General features: G+C 46.2%; 1 protein-coding gene across 1 annotated transcript in view; it reads left to right on the forward strand.

Moving 5' to 3' along the window:
• The first annotated feature begins 291 nt into the window (after nt 1–291).
• The window catches only part of SMARCC1 (SWI/SNF related, matrix associated, actin dependent regulator of chromatin subfamily c member 1), a 59032-nt gene continuing 39747 nt past the window's right edge, over nt 292–19576 (forward strand). Inside the window, exons 1-14 of the mRNA XM_057367892.1 lie at nt 292–419; nt 3094–3179; nt 6622–6703; nt 7485–7577; nt 9707–9776; nt 11284–11353; nt 12572–12647; nt 13382–13507; nt 13859–13977; nt 14887–15011; nt 15740–15799; nt 16447–16484; nt 18167–18288; nt 18668–18739. Of these exons, the coding sequence (XP_057223875.1) occupies nt 3106–3179; nt 6622–6703; nt 7485–7577; nt 9707–9776; nt 11284–11353; nt 12572–12647; nt 13382–13507; nt 13859–13977; nt 14887–15011; nt 15740–15799; nt 16447–16484; nt 18167–18288; nt 18668–18739 (1127 nt within the window). The 5' untranslated portion in view covers nt 292–419; nt 3094–3105. The remainder of the gene's footprint in view (nt 420–3093; nt 3180–6621; nt 6704–7484; nt 7578–9706; nt 9777–11283; nt 11354–12571; nt 12648–13381; nt 13508–13858; nt 13978–14886; nt 15012–15739; nt 15800–16446; nt 16485–18166; nt 18289–18667; nt 18740–19576) is intronic.

The raw sequence follows: 19576 nt of genomic DNA on the forward strand, positions 1-19576 counted from the left end.
AGCCTGTTCCTTTATTAGGAACTGAGATCAGCTTGGAGTGGTTAATCCATGTCTGTAACCCAGCCCTGAGGGACTGGGCATGAGCCACAGGTGAGTGCTGCATTTTTAACCTAAAGCTAAAATGTTTGTGCTTGGTGTTTCTCCTGTGCAAACTCCCCTCCACGCCTTCCAGCCACGCAGGGATCCCAAAACCTCAGAACTCTGCTCTCCAGRTGCTGAAGGGAGCTGGGCTGTCAACAACCCAACCTTCACTCCGAATTTCCCTCTCCTCAAATGAATGTGTACTTTTTGTCTTGCAGTACGTTCAAGCAGATGCTCCTACCAACAAAACACTGGCTGGGCTGGTGGTGCAGCTGCTGCAATTCCAGGAAGATGCCTTTGGAAAACATGTCACCAATCCTGCCTTCACAAAGCTTCCTGTGAGTATTGGGCTTCTCACTCTGCTGTCACAGCTCCGTATCCTGCTGTTCCTGTGGTGTTGGTGCTGCTGGAGCATGTCCAGGGCATTGGGACATCCCTGCTCAGCCCAGGCTCTTCCTGATGCACACTCTGGAAGAGCTGGAATAGCTCACTACCCCTTAAAAGCAGATTTTCAGTGTAATACAGCTTAGTCTCACTAAAAATATTTCCATAATGCTGTGGGAAKGTTTTAATTTCTACTAAAATTCAGTGTAATTCATCAGTATTAAGTCAAATCTGGACTTGTACATCCTGAAGTGAGGGATTAAAATRCACTTTCCGAGGCAAACAAGCTCCCATTGGGTGTTTTGGTTGATGTAACTCCAAACTTGCCAAGGCTGAGAAATTACTTTGCCATGTTGTGCAGCAGCAGTAGTTACCTGCTTGGTCTGGGATAGTTCTCCAGTCCCTCRGGATGCAGGTAGCCAGCAACAGGATCAACATTATGAGGGCTGTTGCTTTCAAATTCCAGCCTGGAGCCTTGCCCACCACCCAAAGAATCTTGTCTTGTCCCGGGGAGTGTGAGGGCTGAAGAGCTGGTGGGGGGCAGGGGAGGCAGCACAGGGACAGACACGGGTCTGGGAGGAGGGCAGGGATGGCAGCCTGGTGCCAAGGCCCAGTTGGGTGATTTGGGGGAGGTCTGTGGCAGCTGTCCTGAACCTGTGTGTGAGTGTGGCAGCAGCAGGGAGGTCTGTGCTCATCCCTGCCATCAGGTGTTTGCTGGCATTGGGGGTTTGTGCCTTTGGGGTTCTGGATAAGTGGATACACTAAGCTGGAATAATTTATAGCCAGTTAAAATGTTGAAACCAATTAAAAGTGAAGTTGGCCTGAAAACTGTTGAAAGAACTCTTGTGGTTTTGGGTCCATGTGACAGGACAGTTTTTATTCTGTGCTAGTTTTCCCCCAGGGGTTTGGCCTTGGTAAACTCTCCAGTGAGGAGTGGGATGTACAAACTCTTCACGGGAAGGTTTTTCAAACTCATARGGTGAATCTTGGAAAGATTTCCAGATGAATTTTGGAAGAAATGGTTCCCTGGGAGGGTGGGGAGGCCCTGGCACAGGGTGCCCAGAGCAGCTGTGGCTGCCCCTGGATCCCTGGCAGTGTCCAAGGCCAGGCTGGACATTGGGGCTGGGAGCACTCTGGGAAGGTGTSSCTGCCATGGCAGGGGTGGCACTGGAGGATCCTTAAGAACCCTTCCAGCTCAAACAATTCTGGGTGCTTTGGAGTGCACCCAGAAGCACCACAAGGTGCCAGTAAGATTTCACCACCTCCCCTGATAYCTCGCTGATAATGACAAGCTTTAGGGACAGAGCGAACTTGGCAGAGCTTTATTTGGATGTGGAAGCACAAACCATAAAGCTGCCCACATTCCACAAGTGCATAAACCATTGGAGTACTCCCAAGCCTTAACTCAATTTGTCTTATCTTAAAAATGGGCAATAAACATTGCAGTGGCATCATAAAGATGTTGTTCTTGTGTTTGTTCTCGCTGCTTCAAAGGTCTAATCTGGTCAAATTTGCTCAGTTTAATTTAYAGCACTTGGGTCTCGGTGCTCTTGGTTACTTCCAGCAGGAGACAGCTCAGTGCATTTTCCCAGGAATGCTCCTGTCTCTGGGGTGTCTCCAGCTTTGGGCTCTCTCTGCTCCCAGCAGGAAGCCCCTGGTGACCAGAGCCTGGCCTTTAAACAACTCCCCAATTTCTGCTTTGTGCCTTGTACAAGTTTTTTCACATTTACTGAGAAACACAAAATAAACCACGATCAAAGGAGATCCTGGTGTTGCCTTTCCCTGGTCCTGCCTCCAGCTGGGCCATCSGTCTGTCTCCATTTCCAAGATGACTTTGACAGCAGCTGATTTTTCCCAAGCACAACCACCCTGTCCAGAGACACCAGGAAAGCAGCAAGTACAATTTCAAACTACAATGTAGCAGAAAAATTGAGCTTCTTGTGCGAGAAACATGGTTTTTTTTCAATAACCTTTCAGAGAAAGGACTGAATATGACTCCTGGAGCTTCCAGCCTCCTCGTGCTCCTGTTTGAAGTTCAGTTGTGGAATTCTTGGTTTGGGAATGGGTGGCTCACAAGTGCTCTGGTTAAACTAAGATGGGAAAAATGAGCTGGATTGAAAGGAGCTGGATGTGGTGTTTTAGGGCAGATCTGCACCATGAGTTTGCAGCTGCTGACAAGCAGCTTTCCCTGGTGGTGGAGGGATGTGATTGTGGAATGTCTGAACTCTGCTTCAGCTGCTCATTTCTGATGRTCTGGTTTGATATTCTCACACAGATGAAGAGCTGCTTCCCTGACAGCTACAATTTGAGGTTTAATTTACTATGAAATGGGTATTCAAAGAGTACTTTGGATTTTTACAGCTCTACAGCAAATTTTTTTCAAGGAAGGACTTGGAGCTTTCAGATACATCATGTTCTTGCAAATACARTATTTCTGCTCAGTCCAAATGTATTTGATCTTCAGGAAACATTCTTAAAGGAGAATGTCAAACCAAAAGGGCTTAATCTGAAAATTAACTTTTCATTTGAGAAGTTCTATTTCAAAAGCTTAGCTAACAAATATGTATTTGTTTAAAATAATTGCATCAAAGTCAATGTCCCTGATTTTCCTTGTTTTTTGGGTTCCAGGCAAAGTGCTTCATGGATTTCAAAGCTGGAGGTACATTATGTCACATTCTTGGTGCTGCTTACAAATATAAGAATGAACAGGGCTGGTAAGTTTTTATTTATGGTTTATACACCTTTGCATGAAACCAAGCACACAGAATTGCTTATGCAAACTACCTAAAGTTTAATCCTTCCTGGAGAATGAGGCAGGCAATGCAGTGGAGATGGGAAGAGGGAGTTTTTTCTTGTTTTGCTGATGGTAGCTTTTTTAAGACACGCCCCCATACTTCTAAATTTGAAGAGAAGTTGGCCAAGTTTAAGCTTTGGGGCTGTAGTTGTAGTTAATTACAAGTTCAAGGCTCTTTTTTCATTTCTTTGCTGTCTGACTGAGCAAATGAACCAGAATCAGTCTCACATCTGTGAGATGTAAACCCCTGTTACTGCATTGATTATTTGGTTTAGTTATAATTGGTAAAGYGTGAAGTACTGCAGATTCTGATAAATGCTCAGATTTCCATTGCTCCACAARTGGGGAGTGTAAGCACTTAGAAACTCTGCCCCTGTAGCTGTTGACACTGGTATGAAAAACAGCCAGGTGATATCCCAAGAGTGTTTCATATAGTTATAATCCTCTTCCCAAGGGAACAATAGCATAGGATCATAAAATCTTGGAATGGTTTGGACTGGAAGGGTCCTTAAAAAGTTCATCCAGTGCCACCCCCTGCCATGGACAGGGATGCCTTCCACTGTCCCAGGCTGCTCCAAGAGCCCTGTCCAACCTGGCCTTGAAATTACTATTTTTGAGAACATTGGGCAAAAACCTGAGGATGAAAAGTCAATAAATGTAAATAATCAATAAAATTAAGCAGAGATTTTTCCTGTATGTGAATTTTAATAGTTTTGCAGTTTCCAGTCTGCAACAGCATTCCTGGAATTGACTGAGTTGTTTTTACACATGAACCATTTAAAAGGCAAAATAAAGTTCTTTTAGAGTGGTTGGTTATTTTTAGGAGTTAYTCATCCTCGTATTAGTTCTGTCTGAGATGAATATATCAGGAATAAGAGTTTTCCTACTCCAGGTTTTGCCAACACCTGAGACAGGCACCTGTTTGCAGTGGGGTTTGTCAGGAGTGTCTTGCTGCCTCTTTGCCTTAAGATACAGGAATTAAATGATTCCAACTGCAGGAATATTTGAATATTTCAATCCCGCAATTTTACCGAGCAAATCTGGTTTCCAGTCCATTGTGCAGCCCAGCTGAGCTCTGGGGTTGCCTCCTCCCCTGTCCCTGCCTTGCTGCTGCCTCATGATTAGTGTGGGTAGTGCCTGGTGTCTGTGCATGTGGGACGTAGCGGGCAGTAATCCTGGAACTTAACTCTGAGGATCAGCCCTAGAGCCTGGAATGTGTCCCTCACTTACTCAATGAATAATCCGTGCTGTTTGCCTGAACTGTGATTGATWTGATTTTTGAATGGTCTGCATTTCGCTCCTGCTTAACCTGTTTGTGACTGATCTGTCTTATAGGAGAAGTCCCTTTCCTCGCCACAATAGGTATGTCTGAGAGCTGGACATACCTGGCCCTCACTGCAGCCCAAGCAAACCTGGCACAGGGAGTCTCTTAAGCTGAGGACAGGAGGGAATTAGTGTCATTTTTATCCAAATGGGCAGCCAAAAAAGTGCTGTTAATTAATGTGTCCATGTCCTTCTCTGGGTTTCTGAAGCAGGCAGGGATTTGGGGACGTACAGCATTCCATGGATGCACAGTGCAGGTTTTCAGCAAAAAATGTAAAAAATTTGGTCATGCCCTGAGTGTCTTTGTCTCACAGGTACCAAGAATACTGTAGGTGTTTATTTGGCATTTATCTCCCATGGAGCCAAACATTCTGGATGTTGTGGATACAAAGCATGACTGAGCATTGGAGAAGGGGCTTGATCTTGCCTCTAAAATCCTCTGTATTATAGATGTAAAATACTGTATTAACAGTGACCTGACAGCCTTGATGTCTGGCTCTACTTTTGCAAATCATGGTAAACTTTTCAAAGCACACAACAAGGTCCTAAATTCCTTTTTAAAAGGGTGATTTCAATCAATATACCAGGATCTTATRTTTGATTTGTTGCCGTGTCATCAGTGTGAAGGGCAGAGTCCCTCATGTGCTTTGGGGCAGAAACCATCTCCCCTGACAGAGGATGTTTGTAGAGCTGCCCAGCTCCTCAGACTGTTCCCACCTGCCTGGGCAGCTCCCTCCTGAAAATCCCAGGAGCCTCCAGTGGAGAAGAATGTGGTGGTCCCAGCTGAGGTGTCTTGTTTGATTTAGTGGGGTCACACCCTGCTGTGGTCATGGGGCTTGGGGCTAACCTTTGCTTTCCTTTACCTTCTCTGGACATTTATCAGCTGGAAAAAGGGATTTGTTGCTGGAAACAGGGATGTGTTTATAGGAAACCCTCCTTGGCTGTGGAATAACTGGTTTGAGCTGGGTGGTGATTGCAGCCCGTCAGTCCCTCGTGGGGAGGACRTGCACAGCTTTCCCACTGGATTGGGTGTGCAGGGCTTTGGATTTCACACCCTGGCACTACCTCAGAGCCAGGGAGCCTTTCCAGACTCCAGCAACAGCATGTTCCCAAAGCTGGGAGGTGCAGGTGTGCCCTAGGTCACGTTTTACCTCTGAGAGGCACAGCCCCGTGGTTAAACCCCTCCTGGTGCTTTGGAAAGGCTGAGTGGTGAGGGCTCAGCCCCCTCCATGTCAGTCCCTGCTGCTGCTGGGCCTTGTGGAAATGCTGCTGCTGGACATGGGGAGGGGCTGGGATTGTCCCTCCTCAGGCTCTGGGGTCACCACTCAAATCCCTCATTTGGGYTGACCTGTCTGGGAGTTCCAAATGTGTGGAGGGGTCAGGTGGGTACAGCAGAGGGAATTTGGGGTCTCCTGTACTGCTTCCCAGGAGGAATTTCCAGATTTTGTGCTCTCCCCCCATTTCTTATGGACCGATCTCTATGGDTGTTGCAACAATTGTGATGATGTGTCCGTGCAATAAACTTTAAAACACCAGGGTTCAGTAAAGGCGGTGAGAAAATGCTGACACGGATTATTAGCTGCCTGTGCTCTGGGGGGTGGTTTGTTYTCACACGAGGCAGAGGAATTGCTGCTTTTCCTGCATTCCCAGGACTGGTGGATGGGTGCAGCTAGAAGTAAGAGAACCGTGAGAGCTCGTTCCATGAATTTTCTCATCTGGTTGTTGAAATCCATCATGGTTATGTGTTTAATTACCCCATGACTGTGGTGGCATGCACGACCCTGCTGCAGGGTTTGGTGGGCACTGTCAACCTTCCTTTTTYCCCTAAACATTTCACAAATCAGCTGCATTTGTTAGTTTGGTTCATTGTGGTTTTCTYGCTCGTGAGGGTGCCAAGTGCAGCAGCAATAGTTGTCGTTGTGCTCCAAGTGTCCTTACGCCGCTGCCATGGTCCTCGCTTTCTGTGCAACGGGGAAGGTTCTGGACTGCTGCAAGGTGGCCACTTGGAGTTCATATTTTTGAATCTTTTCCCTCCACAGGAGGAGGTTTGACCTGCAGAATCCCTCCCGAATGGATCGCAACGTGGAGATGTTCATGAACATTGAGAAAACACTGGTGCAGGCAAGGAGCTCCCCAAACACTGCTGCTTGGGGCAGGGATCTGCTTTGGGACCCAGGGAAGGGCTTCATCCTGGCCTTCTGTAGGACTATGGGCCTCCCTCCATCCTCCTCCCACCCATTTTAGTCACGATTTCCTGTTCCCACTTGAAAAGTGTGGAATATTTCCACTGATACTCTGTGGACATGCAGAGGGTGAGGAAAACTTGTAGGGTAGGAGAAAACATCCAAGTGTGCCCATGTCCCTGTGGAAATGGCACCCTTGGGACTGAGTAACTGGTCCTGTACACACCAATTCCATGGCTGACTTTCAGTTTGATCTAAATTGGCCTTTTTTCAGGTTAGGGTGCCTTTTAGTCTATTTTCTCAGACAAATAATTTTTTATATCTATTAAGCAACTTTGCGGAATCTAATTTGAAGTTCCGTTTTTCAACTGCTGCATGTGGATATTACATTATTTTTTTCAAACCCTAAAGCCAAGTTCAGTGTATAATATTGTCAAAACATAACTTTYAGGTGGTGTTAGGAATGGAGATAGGAAGAAGAGCAAAAAGCAGCAATACTCTTGTTATAAAACCCCCTTGTTATTGTAAGCAGTTTCAGTTTATAATAAAAACCTGGGCAGGGCTTAGGGGAGGTGTGTGAAGGGAATGTCCCTGACCTGTCTTACCCTCTGGTCTGGGCTCCACTGGAATTCCAGCATGGTGATTTTAGTAGGAATATTCTGGTTTTTTGCCACAGATCACTTCCCAGTTCCTTGTTTAACTTTCTGTTCTCTCACCAGAACAACTGTCTGAGCAGACCAACCATCTACCTCATTCCTGACATGGAGCTGAAGCTGGCCAACAAGCTGAAGGACATTGTCAAACGTCACCAGGTGAGCATCACACAGCACAGTGTGCCCAGTGTTGGTCACCTCTGGGTTACCCCAGGGGTGTCCAGGGACACAGGGCAGCAGCACCAGCTCACTTGGGAAACTGGTTTTATCCTCCTATGGAGGCTGAATCCCTGCTGTGCTCTGAAAGCAAATCTGGACCTGCTGCCAGGTGGCTCTGGGTGAGCTGGAGACAGGCTCAGCTGATTTATTGCCCAGTACAGGTTTGTCCAAACCTGGAACTGAAGCAGGAGTGAGGCAGCTGTTCCAGATGTGTGGGACAGCAGAAGGAAGCTTCACTCTTGAAATAATCGCTGGTTTTTCCTTTCTTTCACTCTTTTACTACTGGTGCTGAGCAGAGCCCAGGCAGCCTCAGTGCATCTCAGACATTGCAACACCCTGCYCTCATAATTCCAGGTGCTAAAGGATGACCTGAGCAAGATTAATGGATTCAATTYTTAAAAACATAAGCAGTCTTCTCTCTTGTCTGGAGAGAAATACCCTGGAATGTGACCTCTGGATGGTCTGATGGCTTTTATGTCGAGACAATTCACAGCTGTAGCCAAAGTGTTTCTTTTCCAGATTTAATCTATTTCCTGTGTTGTGATTATGAACCATTGTCTCAGCCTCAGTTGGGCACGTTTTCACAAGTTGCTCTTAATTATTTGGCTGATTCAGGATGGGTGTTATTGCTTAAATTAGAGTGAATGAGGCAATTTTCCTTTCATAAAGGAAKTCTGTAGTGAGCTCCACGCTGTATCCATGAGTGATTTAAGGGGTTTTTAAAGCAGCTTTGTCTCTRCAGGGATGTGAAGAGATGAAAACAGAAATTGTCCCTAATTCTGCTTTCTGGGCTTCTTTCCTTTGCTCTGCCTCTGAATTCTCATCTTGTTGCTAACTTTGCTTCCTCACTATCTGGATTATTTTCTATTTTTAACCCCTTACTGTCATGTCCCCAGTGCCTATAGCTGCCTGGTACCCCAAGTTCTCCCTGCACCAACTTCTGTTCATCTCCTGTGTTTTGGGTTTTTAAGGCTCCACAGGAAATAAATGGATCTTACTGATTTGGTTCACAAAGCTCAGCTCTACAAGAGCATCTTCAGTTCATGGAGAACAAAGGGAGAATTATCTTCTTTTTCCCTTTATCACTGACACGTTCTTCATTCGTGCCAGGGCTCTTTCTCTAAATTCTTATTTTCCTGCTCCCTCTTTTGCTGCTGCTCAGAGCTGCTCCTCTYCTGTTTGCGAGTTCTGGGAACTCTTGGTGTGGGAGCTCTTGCCCTTCAGCCCCCGATCCCAGAGTATCTCCACATCCCACTCCCAATGTTCTCATTCCTCCTTTTGCTGCTGCCATCCAAGRAAGGGCTTTGCAGCTTGTGCCCTTAAATAAATCTGTTGTGTGTTTATGGGATGCACGTTTTGGGCACATTTTCCTACCAAACTGTTCCAAAAAACACAACTCCTCTGCAGGCAGAGCTTTCTGCTCTTTGGGAATGACTCTTCCCATGTGGAGACTGAGGGTGTCTGAAGTGCATGGAAGAATCCTTCTGGGCCTCCACATGAGGGAAGGACAGGATTTCCTGGACTGGCAGTGTTAGGGATTTATTTCACACATCTCYGAGCCTGTAGTAGATTTTTTTTCCATATTGGTGTAGGTTGAGTAGGAATACTGTTATGGCCTGTGCACATAAGTATAGAAATTGTTTTATGGAACTCTCCACCACTCCTTGACAGGAGGGTGGAGCTACTTGAGTTTCTCTAGACTTTTCTGATATAAATTGTCATATTTACAGATCGGTTTGGACCACAATGTGGAAAGGCRCAGATACTTTCTTACAATGTATTTTTGTGTGAAATAATTCAATTTATCATGAGGATTGGGGCTGGGGAAGATGGAACTAGGGAAACAAAGGATTTGGCATGAACAGAGGAAAAGATGTCAAAGTAATTTAATAGCAGYCTTTAAATAATTGCCTTTTCCTCACACTTCTTGGAGCTGGTGTTATGCATTGTGTTAAAGGTGGCCTTCAATATTCCTGGGTGTTGTCAGTAGAAAGAAGCAGCTGAGAGGTTTGGGGTGATGTACTGAGTGTTTCTCATGCAGTTTCTCCTCTTCTTCCATGTTTCCCTAGGGAACAGTCACTGAAGAGAAATCCAAGGCTACCCACCACGTGTATCCAAGTCCTACCTCAATGGATGATGGTAATGTTCTGTTACAGTTTTTGAGTGGGAATAGTCTTGTGATAAATTCCATGTGAAGTCGTGGAAGTGTTCATCAGACTCAGCGTGTTCCCAGCCTGCTCCTGGGGAGCACTGTCTGGATTATGGATAATGCTGTGCCATGGGAATAKTCYTTCTGGAAAGGGCTGTCCAGCCCTGGCACAGCTGCCTGGGGCAGGGGWGKAGTCCCCATCCCAGGAGGGATTTAAAAGCCATGGGATTATGGGGTGGTGCTGGGGAATGGTTGCACTCTGAGATCTTGGAGGGCTTTTCCAACCTCAGCGATTCYCTGAGTTCCTGTSTGTCCAGGAATCCTGTACGGAATGCTTRTACAGTCCTTGGGTGTGGTGGGCAAGGTGGGAGCAATAGCAAGGGGAGCTCCTCCGTGAGGCCTGGCTGTGTTAAAGTTCACTCTGCCTGGATGAAGTGCAAGGTTCAAAAAAAAAGCAATTTCACAKCTGCCTCCTTCAGCAAATAGCAAAAAATATTTCATTTTTTCATCATTAATTAGTTTATTACYTGGTGGATCACTGTTGTCAGGCCCAAGCAGCATAGACACAGCTCCCTTTCCCACGTTCTCTGGCCTGTGCTGGCCACTAGGTGGAAGTGCTCCCTGCAGTTTGCAGGATCAGGGATGCTTTGTGCTCTGTCCCTCTGGCAGCCCCTCTCCAGGTTCAGCTCTGTGTCTGTCTCTGGCCACATCAGGCTCTCAGCAGAGGCTTCAGCAGKGTGGGACAGAGCTCCAGGGCTCTGGGCCCTGGTTACACTGTAGGGAACAGCCCTAAATTCCTGCAGGGATTAGAGATTCAGGTTCACATCCTCTGCATTTCCCCTGTTGTGCTTCTCTGGGTTCTGTTCTCTGAATCTGGGTTGCAGAGTTTGGTGCTTGAAAGCTGCCTCCAGCCCTGGGACTGCAAGAGCACAGGGACCTGGAGCTGCTGGAGAGAGCCCAGAGGAGGCCCCAGAGCTGCTCCCAGGGCTGGAGCCCCTCTGCTCTGGAGCCAGGCTGGGAGAGTTGGGGGTACTCACCTGGAGAAGGGAAGGATGCATTGAGAGCTCAGAGCCCCTTGCAGGGCCTGAAGGGGCTCCAGGAGAGCTGGAGAGGGACTGGGGACAAAGGATGGAGGGACAGGACACAGGGAATGGCTTCCCACTGCCAGAGGGCAGGGATGGGATATTGGGAAGGAATTCCTGGCTGGGAGGGTGGGGAGGCCCTGGCACAGGGTATCCCAGAGAAGCTGTGGCTACCCCTGGATCCCTGGCAGTGTGCAAGGTCAGGCTGGATGGGGCTTGGAGCACCCTGGGACAGTGGGAGGTGTTCCTGCCCATGGCAGGAGTGGAATGGGATGGGCTTTGAGGTCCCTCCCCAGCTCAGGACCCGAGCACACCTTCAGCCAAAGGGTTTGCAATAACCTCCCTCTGACTCTGTAAAAACTGAAATACGGTGCTTTTCCATCCATGTCTGACCTGGTTCTTGTTGCCTTTGCAGATGAATGGTTGAGACCTGTGATGAGAAAGGACAAGCAGGTGCTGGTACATTGGGGCTTTTTTCCAGACAGGTAAAGAAAGGTGGGGAAAAGTGAACCCCGAGTCTTAACTGTTTGATGGAAAAGTCTTGATCTCAGTGTGCAAAGCTTGAAAAGAACTAACCATTGATTTAAAACTGAGATGTCCACACCCATTTGTGGCACTGGCAGGTGGGTGAGGTTGGAAAGGGAGTTTTTCTGTAGAGCCACAAAGAATTGGTTGCAAATTGAAAAATTTAAAAGTTGRAATGAGCCTGTCCTTTAAAGGGACACTGTCCAGTCACTTGGCTGAACTTTAACCAAGTTGGGCTGTCCTCAGTCAGKTGTGACTGCTGAAGCACCTCTTTGAGAAAACTGCCATGTACTGTTGGAACATGGTAAAATTCAGTGTATGTGCTGTTGGTAACTTAAATGTGTTTGCAATTACTGATTTCTGAGCCTAGGAAAATCAATCAAAAAATTGATAACCCAGTATTGACTTCTACTTCATTAACTTTTTCAGGCCACTAAAATCTACTTGTTCACACATCAAATTTGCAAGAGCTGTGTCTCATACGGAGATTTCAATGGAAGAGAGCAAACAGTAATCACACTGAAGTTTCTTTATACAGATGAAGAGCCTTTAAATATTTTATATTTGTGTCAGTAGTCAATTCTGTATGGATTCTGTGTCTATCTAGATTTCTAAATTGCAGTATAAAACCAGGAATGCTGTATGCATCAGACCTTGCACATGACTTTTCCCTGTTCCTCAGTACCTGGTGTTGATTACAGACAATACAAAGTATTTTGGCTTTTGCTGCTGCTCAGTGCAGTTTCTTGATTAATTGACTTTTGAGGGAATAATGTGGAAAAGTGAATGTAAGTAATGAATGGTTTCTAGGACAGGATGCAGCTTCCTCCCTTCCAGGAATCCAGCAGCTCTTGCTTTAAACTCCTGAGAACAGAAAAAAGTGAATTAAGTTAATGGCAGGGTTTGGTTGAGTGACTCAGAACTGCCTTTACCCCCGGGATCTCTCTGGATTTGCACTTGAAGCTGGAGGTGGTTCACTGAGAGGTTTTTTTTTTAATTCAAATGTGCTCTGGAGCCCTCCCTCTGCCCTGGGTCCCATTCCTGTAGCACAGACTGGGGGTTATTCCCTATSGAAAGCTCTGCTGTCCCAGCAGTGGGATCTGCACGTGCCAGAGCTGCTGGAAAACCATTCCTGAGTGACCCTGGAAGCTGAGCTGCTCTCTCTTGACCCTCCCTAGCTATGACACCTGGGTCCACGCCAATGAAATAGATGCAGAAATCGAGGATCCCCCGATTCCCGAGAAGCCGTGGAAGGTAAGTAAGTCCTTCCCAGAATTCCTGTGCTGGTGCAGTCAGGGTGTTGGCACTGCTGTATTTATTACTGCACTCACTGACAATGTTCCCCCTGACAATGCTCTGTGTGTCCTGCTGAGCTGCAGAGTCAGCAGCTCAGACCTGCTCTGCTCAAACGCCACTTACTCCAGGTAGTAACCTTAACACACGGGAGAAAAGGATTTTGGAGTATAAACCTTACTRTGAATAGTGAGAGAGAATTGTGTAAAGTATTGATAAATCAGTAATAAATTGTGTAAATGACTGTAAAGCTCCAGAAACCTTTTCAGCTGTGTAAACCAAACTGTATTTGAAGGTGGATGTTTGAAATCCAGACAGCTAGTCTTGTCTCTCCAGGGTTTGACCAACTCTTCCTCATTTTTCTGGTGTTTATGGCACTCTGCTGAGGGAATCTCTATTTGGGAGGTTTCAATGGTAATTTTCAGCATCCAGAGAGCACTGTTAACCCAGAGGTGTTTTCTCACCTCTGAGAGCTGACCTCACACTTCAGAGGCTTGAAAATGGTTGAGGAGCAGAGGTTGAGTTCTGAGTCCTGTTCATCCTTTTGACACTGCCCCAAAAGTGTGTGAAACCAGTGGGAGAGATTTGGACACTCAGACCAGAGAAAGCTCCAGGAATCTCCTTAATCCTGGGAGATCTCTCATGGAGTTATTTCTTCTCAAAGCATCAGCCTCTCAGTGTCTCCTGTTCTTCAGGTTCATGCCAAGTGGATTTTGGACACAGATGTGTTCAACGAATGGATGAATGAAGAGGATTATGAGGTGGATGAGAACAGGAAATCTGTGAGTTTTCGCCAGAGAATCTCCATGAAGAATGAAGAGGTGGGTGGTTCTCTGCTGAGGGGACCTGTAGGTACAGGAATGTCCTTTATCTCTGCATGGATATAGATGGAAAAGGGAGGGCTCCAGGGACACSTAAGGRGGCTCCAGRAGAGCTGGAGAGAGATTGGGGACAAGGGATGGAGGGACAGGACACAGGGAATGGCTTCCCACTGCCAGAGGGCAGGGATGGRTGGGATATGGGGAATGAATTCATGTCTGGGAGGGTGGGGAGGCCCTGGCACAGGGTGCTCTGAGAAGCTGTGGCACCCTGTTGTAGGATTAAGGAAGGCTGTGGCCTCCAGCACTGCAATGGAGGATTTGGGAATAACTCAAACCTCTGCTCCCTCCCAGCCCGTGCGGAGCCCAGAGAGGAGGGACAGGAAAGCAGCAGCCAGTACAAGGAAGAGGAAACATTCTCCTTCTCCACCCCCCACTCCTGTGGAGTCCAGGAAAAAGACAGGGAAGAAAGGGTGAGTGTCTGGAAGTTTCCAGAGGCCTGGAATTTGAAGTGAAAAGAAATGAGGGGAAAAAAAAAGGAAATTTAAGGAATTCTTATGGGGAGCTCTGTGACCTGGGGTTCCATAACTATTTCTGGATAGGCTTGGGGAATAATTCCTGAGCAGCCTGTGTAATTCCTTGGCTCCTCCAGGAAATGTGTTGGCTGCAGCTGGGGCAGGACCTGGGGCAGGCTCTCCTGTGTCACTGGCAGGGCCCGTGGCAGCCTCAAGAATAGAAAGATAAGTCCCTCAGCTGCTTCTAAAATAACCCAGATTGGTGCTGGTGGTGTTGTCATCGGCTGCACATACAATTTTTGAGGACAGCCCCATAAATTAGTGCTTTAATTAAGCTGCAGTTGAGAAGTGGACTTTAAAATACCTTCCATGGAGCTAAAAAAAGAAAATCTCCTTAATGGGGGGAGGAACAACACATGTTGTTCTGCAGCTCGAGTTCCAGTACACATTCAACTTCTGACCCAAAATGGTYAAGAGAAGCCTGTGGCTGCAGATGGGGAGGTTATCAATGCTGCTTTGATCTCTTAAAAKAAGAAAGAAAATCCAGTAGTCCACCCTAATAAAAACTTAATAATGGAGGCTTATGTGTGGATATGAAGGGGAGCACTTTTGGGCTAAAAATTCAGGTCTTGTTTATGGACCTGCTGAGCTCCAATAAAACAAAACTGGAACATTGTCAAGAATTACTTGATAATCGGAATTACTCCTTCAAATGAAAAGCCTGATTTGGGGTCTGTGAGGGAATGTGGGACTGGTTCTGCCTTTGTTCCCAGAGTGGTTTCAGGAGGGTTTGACCTTTCAGTCCTGGTACTGAGAAATGTCCAGAGGAGAACATCTGGCAGAGCCCCTGTGTCTGCTCTGTTCCAGACAAGCAGCTCTGTATGGAAAAAGGAGGGGGCAGAAGGAAGAAGATGAACAGGAAGATCTCACCAAGGACATGGAGGATCCCACACCAGTACCCAACATAGAAGAAGTGGTACTTCCCAAAAATGGTAAAATATGAAAACCCTTTGCATTCTTTGAATGTTCAAAATTAAACTGTGTTAAAATCATGTACATATTTTGTCAAATCTTTGAAGTACTGAGTGGTCATGGGTCCAGGTGATCTCTGTCCATAAATGTATCTAGTCAGSGATGTAACAGGTGAAAAGGGCAGCAGATTCACCTCCTTTTGGCCTTTTAAAATACAAAAATACATTTACAGAAAACTTTTAAAAATAGATTTATAACAATGTACTTAAATGTTTCATTTCACCTGTTCATGTYGGGGGAGATGGAGTTTTCTGGAGCAAAATATTTCCCTGCCAAGTCCCTACCCCACAAGAAGAAGAAGAATGTTAAATGAGTGGAAAATGTGCTACATGTCAAATGCTTTTAGTCCTTTTCAGGGAAGGGATGATGTGGGCARTAATTCTGGGAAAAAGAATTCCTTCTGCATCCTTGACAGCAGATTATYTGGGGAGTCTGTCCATTTGGGTTTTCCTTGGTTTGGATTTGCACATAAGCCTTGTTATGTGTTGGGCAGGTGGGAAGTGCAGGGTTGTCCGTGGATAGATCGTGCTTTGTGTTGAGCTGGGAATTCAGGGAAGTGGGACAAACAAGCCCTTGTGCTGCCGTGTGAACTCTTGAACTGCAGACAGGGCCAGCAGAGCACAGGGAAATCAGGCCAGACTGGATAATTCCCTGTCTGCCGCTCTCATCGCTCCCGTTCCCTCCGCAGTGAACCCAAAGAAGGACAGTGAGAACACGCCCGTGAAAGGAGGAACCGTGGCAGACCTGGGTAAAGCCCCCTTCACCCCTGCCCCATGCCCGACACTCAAGTCCTGCTAGCAGTCAATATTTCTAAATAGATTGTAAATATTTTAAATCTCTCATTTTTAAAAGCCATGTCTAGTTCTGCTATTTTGTTGAATTAATTAATTTTTCATACATATTTGAGTTCAAATGTACCAACTCTTTTTTTTCACTGGTAAAGCTGTTCCCTCATAGGCTATTGTTATTTTCATTTTTTTTGAGATGGCATACAAGCTCTTTTCTAGCAGAATTTGAATTTTTTTTTACTGGGAATCAGGGTGAATCACAGGTTCCCTGAGCTTTGCTGAGCTTTGACATGAGATACAAACTCATATCCCATATCTTATTAAACAAGGCTCATGGTGGGCACCGGGAAAGGAAATAATTAATTGTGGATTCTGAAGTTTGAGAAAATTCTAATTATCTTTCCTTTGTATTKTTACCTGCTCCCTAGTCTGGGATAGGTGAAGATGTAATTGCTTCAGTGATGTGGGATCCACTTTGCTTCTCTCCTCCCTTCCCCTCCAAAAGAAATTGAATGTTCTTTCCAGTTAAACAGTTGTGTTGCTGGGAAGGCTCATGAGCATTTAAATGAGTTTTGTTGGTGTCATTCTCGATGTTTTTACCTTTCAGATGAGCAGGATGAGGAGACAGTGGCGACTGGAGGAAAGGTARCAGTACCTGGTTCTTCCTTAATTTGGTAGCAGCTGAGATTGTAGAATCCCAGACTGCTTTGGGTTGGAAGGGACCTCAAGGATCATCCCATCCCACCCCTGCCTGTCACGATCCGCTAATACAGGCGGGAGTCGTGATGGTTCGTTAACTGAATCTCAGAGTACAAAAGAAGCAGGGACAAGTATTTTTCAAAATCAAAAGCACTTTTATTGAGTGCTAGCAACACAATTTATGCKATAGAAGAGGGAGAAAAAGAAAGAGAGAGAGAGAGAGAGTTGGGTTATAGCTCCCAACAGCACAGACGAAATCCTCGTGGTCCAGAGCCAATGGATCCATCTTCGTCCATGGGGAGTACTCATAGGGGTCTTTTCAGAAAATCTCTTTATAGTCTTTTCGAAAGCAAGGGGCAGCTGGCCAAGAGGTAGGGAAATAAGGCCCATTGTTTTGTCAGATGTCCAGTAAAAGCCATCCTTGGCAGCAAGGACGACGTAGTCAACTGTGGTTTTCTCAGTAGTTTGAGCACCTGCACTTGGCAGACATCCCACCTCGATCTGGCCTAGTTTTCTTTGTGCAAAAGTCCTTTTTCCCCTTTTTCGGGTTTTTGGGTGTTTAGTCTCTGTCATCTTCGATGATCGTGAGGCAGATGAGGGATTTCCATACCATTTCTTACATTGCCATGGCAGGGACACCTYCCACTGTCCCAGGCTGCTCCCAGCCCCAATGTCCAGCCTGGCCTTGGGCACTGCCAGGGATCCAGGGRCAGCCACAGCTGCTCTGGGCACCCTGTGCCARGGCCTCCCCACCYTCCCAGTCAGGAATTCCTTCTCAATATCCCATCCAACCCTGCCCTCTGGCAGTGGGAASCCATTCCCCCTGTCCTGTCAAGATCTTAATTTCTCCTTCAGTAATTTCACCTGTATTCACTTTCAAGTGATCTGTAAGATTAAATCAGTCACTGACAGGATTGTGGGTTTGTCACTGTGAAAACGCTCCATATTCTGTGGGATTACTTGGTATTTTTAAATCTAGTGTATTAAAAAGGAGAATGGGGAGACAGATGCCAAATATTTTCCAAGAAGCATTTTTCAGATGAGAGGTTTTTCAGAGGTTTTGTGCTTTTCTTAGGTTTTAGGACTATATCTAAACCCTGCTTTGGCTTCCTGATCATTTCAATAGAGCTGCAGGGGTAGATTCTGTATTGAATTGCATTTGTGGCATGCCAAGCTCTATATTTAACAGCTGTCTGATCACCAAATGTGTTCAGGGTGACACCTTGTTGTCTTTGGGGGAGCTCAGTCCCAGATAAAGATCCTATATTGATACCAATGACTCCTTAGGGTCTGCCTATGGGGACTTGGTTATTTTTAACCTTGCTCAAACAACACCTGAGGGGTTTTGTACAGTTCTTGTCATGTCCTGACCCTGTTTTGATGCTTCCTCTGTGCCCTCCTCATGATCATTTGGGGTCAGGAGTTGAACATTTGCTGGAACTTSAGTTGCAGAACAGCAGATGTTCACAGGAGGCTTCTGTGGAGCATGAGAGAGGGACCAAAGCTCTTCCTGCTCCTGGGGATGCCACAAAATCTGTGAGGTTGGGAAGCTCCTGTTGTGGCCCAGCTGTGCTGTGTCAGAGTGGTTGGGTGTCGTCTCTGAGTTCTGTGTTCCCTCTGTGCCTCAGGAGGAYGAGGATCCCAACAAGGGTGACCAGAGCCGCTCCACTGACCCAGGGGAGGACAACGTCACTGAGCAGACCAACCACATCATCATCCCCAGCTACGCCTCCTGGTTTGACTACAACTGGTGAGAGGGGCTGCCAGCTGCCAGGGGGACTTTGCTTGCCTTGATTTCCCAGAAATCAGCCCCAGAGCTGAGGGAAGGCACTGGGTGTAGGGCTGGTTCCCCTGTGCAGGTGCACAGGGCTTGGGAATCAGGAAGGGAATTTCAAACAGCAGACACCTTTGCTCTGCCTTCTCACCTCCATCCCTTTCTCTCTTTCACTTCCCTAGTCTTTGTGTTATCATTCTGTGTTGGTCTCCACTTCTGAAAGCCTTTTTATTTTGCTTCAGAACTTGACTTTGAGAAGTCCCTGATTAGAGAGGGAGGATATTTGTTCCAGCTTGGAATCCTCTTTGGAATGAGGGCTGTTCAGGATCTGAAATCTGAACTGCTTTTGTTGCAGCATCCATGTGATTGAACGTCGTGCGCTTCCGGAATTCTTCAATGGAAAAAACAAGTCCAAGACTCCAGAAATGTAAGTAAAACATGAGAGTGTGGACAGTGGCAGTGTGGCAGRATAAAGGAGCTTCCCATTCCATAAATCCTGTGGACACAGCTGGGTATGTGTGAAGCCGATAGTTCTGGTAGGGCCCTGAAGGAGGGACAGAGCCACTGATGATGTTTGTACATTATTGTGGCAAAGATAAAAGTTCAAATATCAAAGTGCTATTTAATAGTGGTTATCCAGGTAAAATAAAACTACTTTCTCCCAAGTAATASTGGAACAAAATCTTGAACTTTGTGTGGTACAAGACGCAATCCAACTCCTAGAGTCACCTAAAAATGTCATGAAGAGGTAGAAACTGAATAATCCTCCTTATTTCCCCCTCTCTCCCCATGTGACGCTGTATTTTTGTATTTCTCAGGAGTTCTGTGTGTTGTAGATCCTGTCTCAGGCTTTGGAGTGGATTTTCCAGAGTTTTCTGAGGCGATTGCAGATCTCCTGGAGTGTCTCATGGGAAATTCTGGGAGTGCAGGTGAAGGTCAGGGAATGTATCTTCCCAGGCCTGAGATGTGACTGTGATTCTCAAATATCGGAGTCTGGTTTCAGCCACAGAGCTCAAGTTGTGCATTGCAAGAAGGAAAATATTTTTTCTTCTSTAGCTGTTCTCAACCCTCTGGTGATGCTTTAATTCTGGCCATGCCTGTTCAATCCAGGTGAATTTAGGTGCAATTTGTACGTGTTTCATTTCCTTGTGGCATCTGGTTTACTTAGAACTTGAGTGGTCTTAATTAAAAATATACACCCAGAGCTATTTAAACAGCTTAAACATCTCCCTGGAGCTGTTTAAAATAGTAATTTTGTAAAAGG

This window comes from Malurus melanocephalus, unplaced genomic scaffold (genome assembly GCF_030028575.1).
Source record: "Malurus melanocephalus ecotype Western Australia unplaced genomic scaffold, MMel_1.1 scaffold_86, whole genome shotgun sequence".
Taxonomy (NCBI): domain Eukaryota; kingdom Metazoa; phylum Chordata; class Aves; order Passeriformes; family Maluridae; genus Malurus; species Malurus melanocephalus.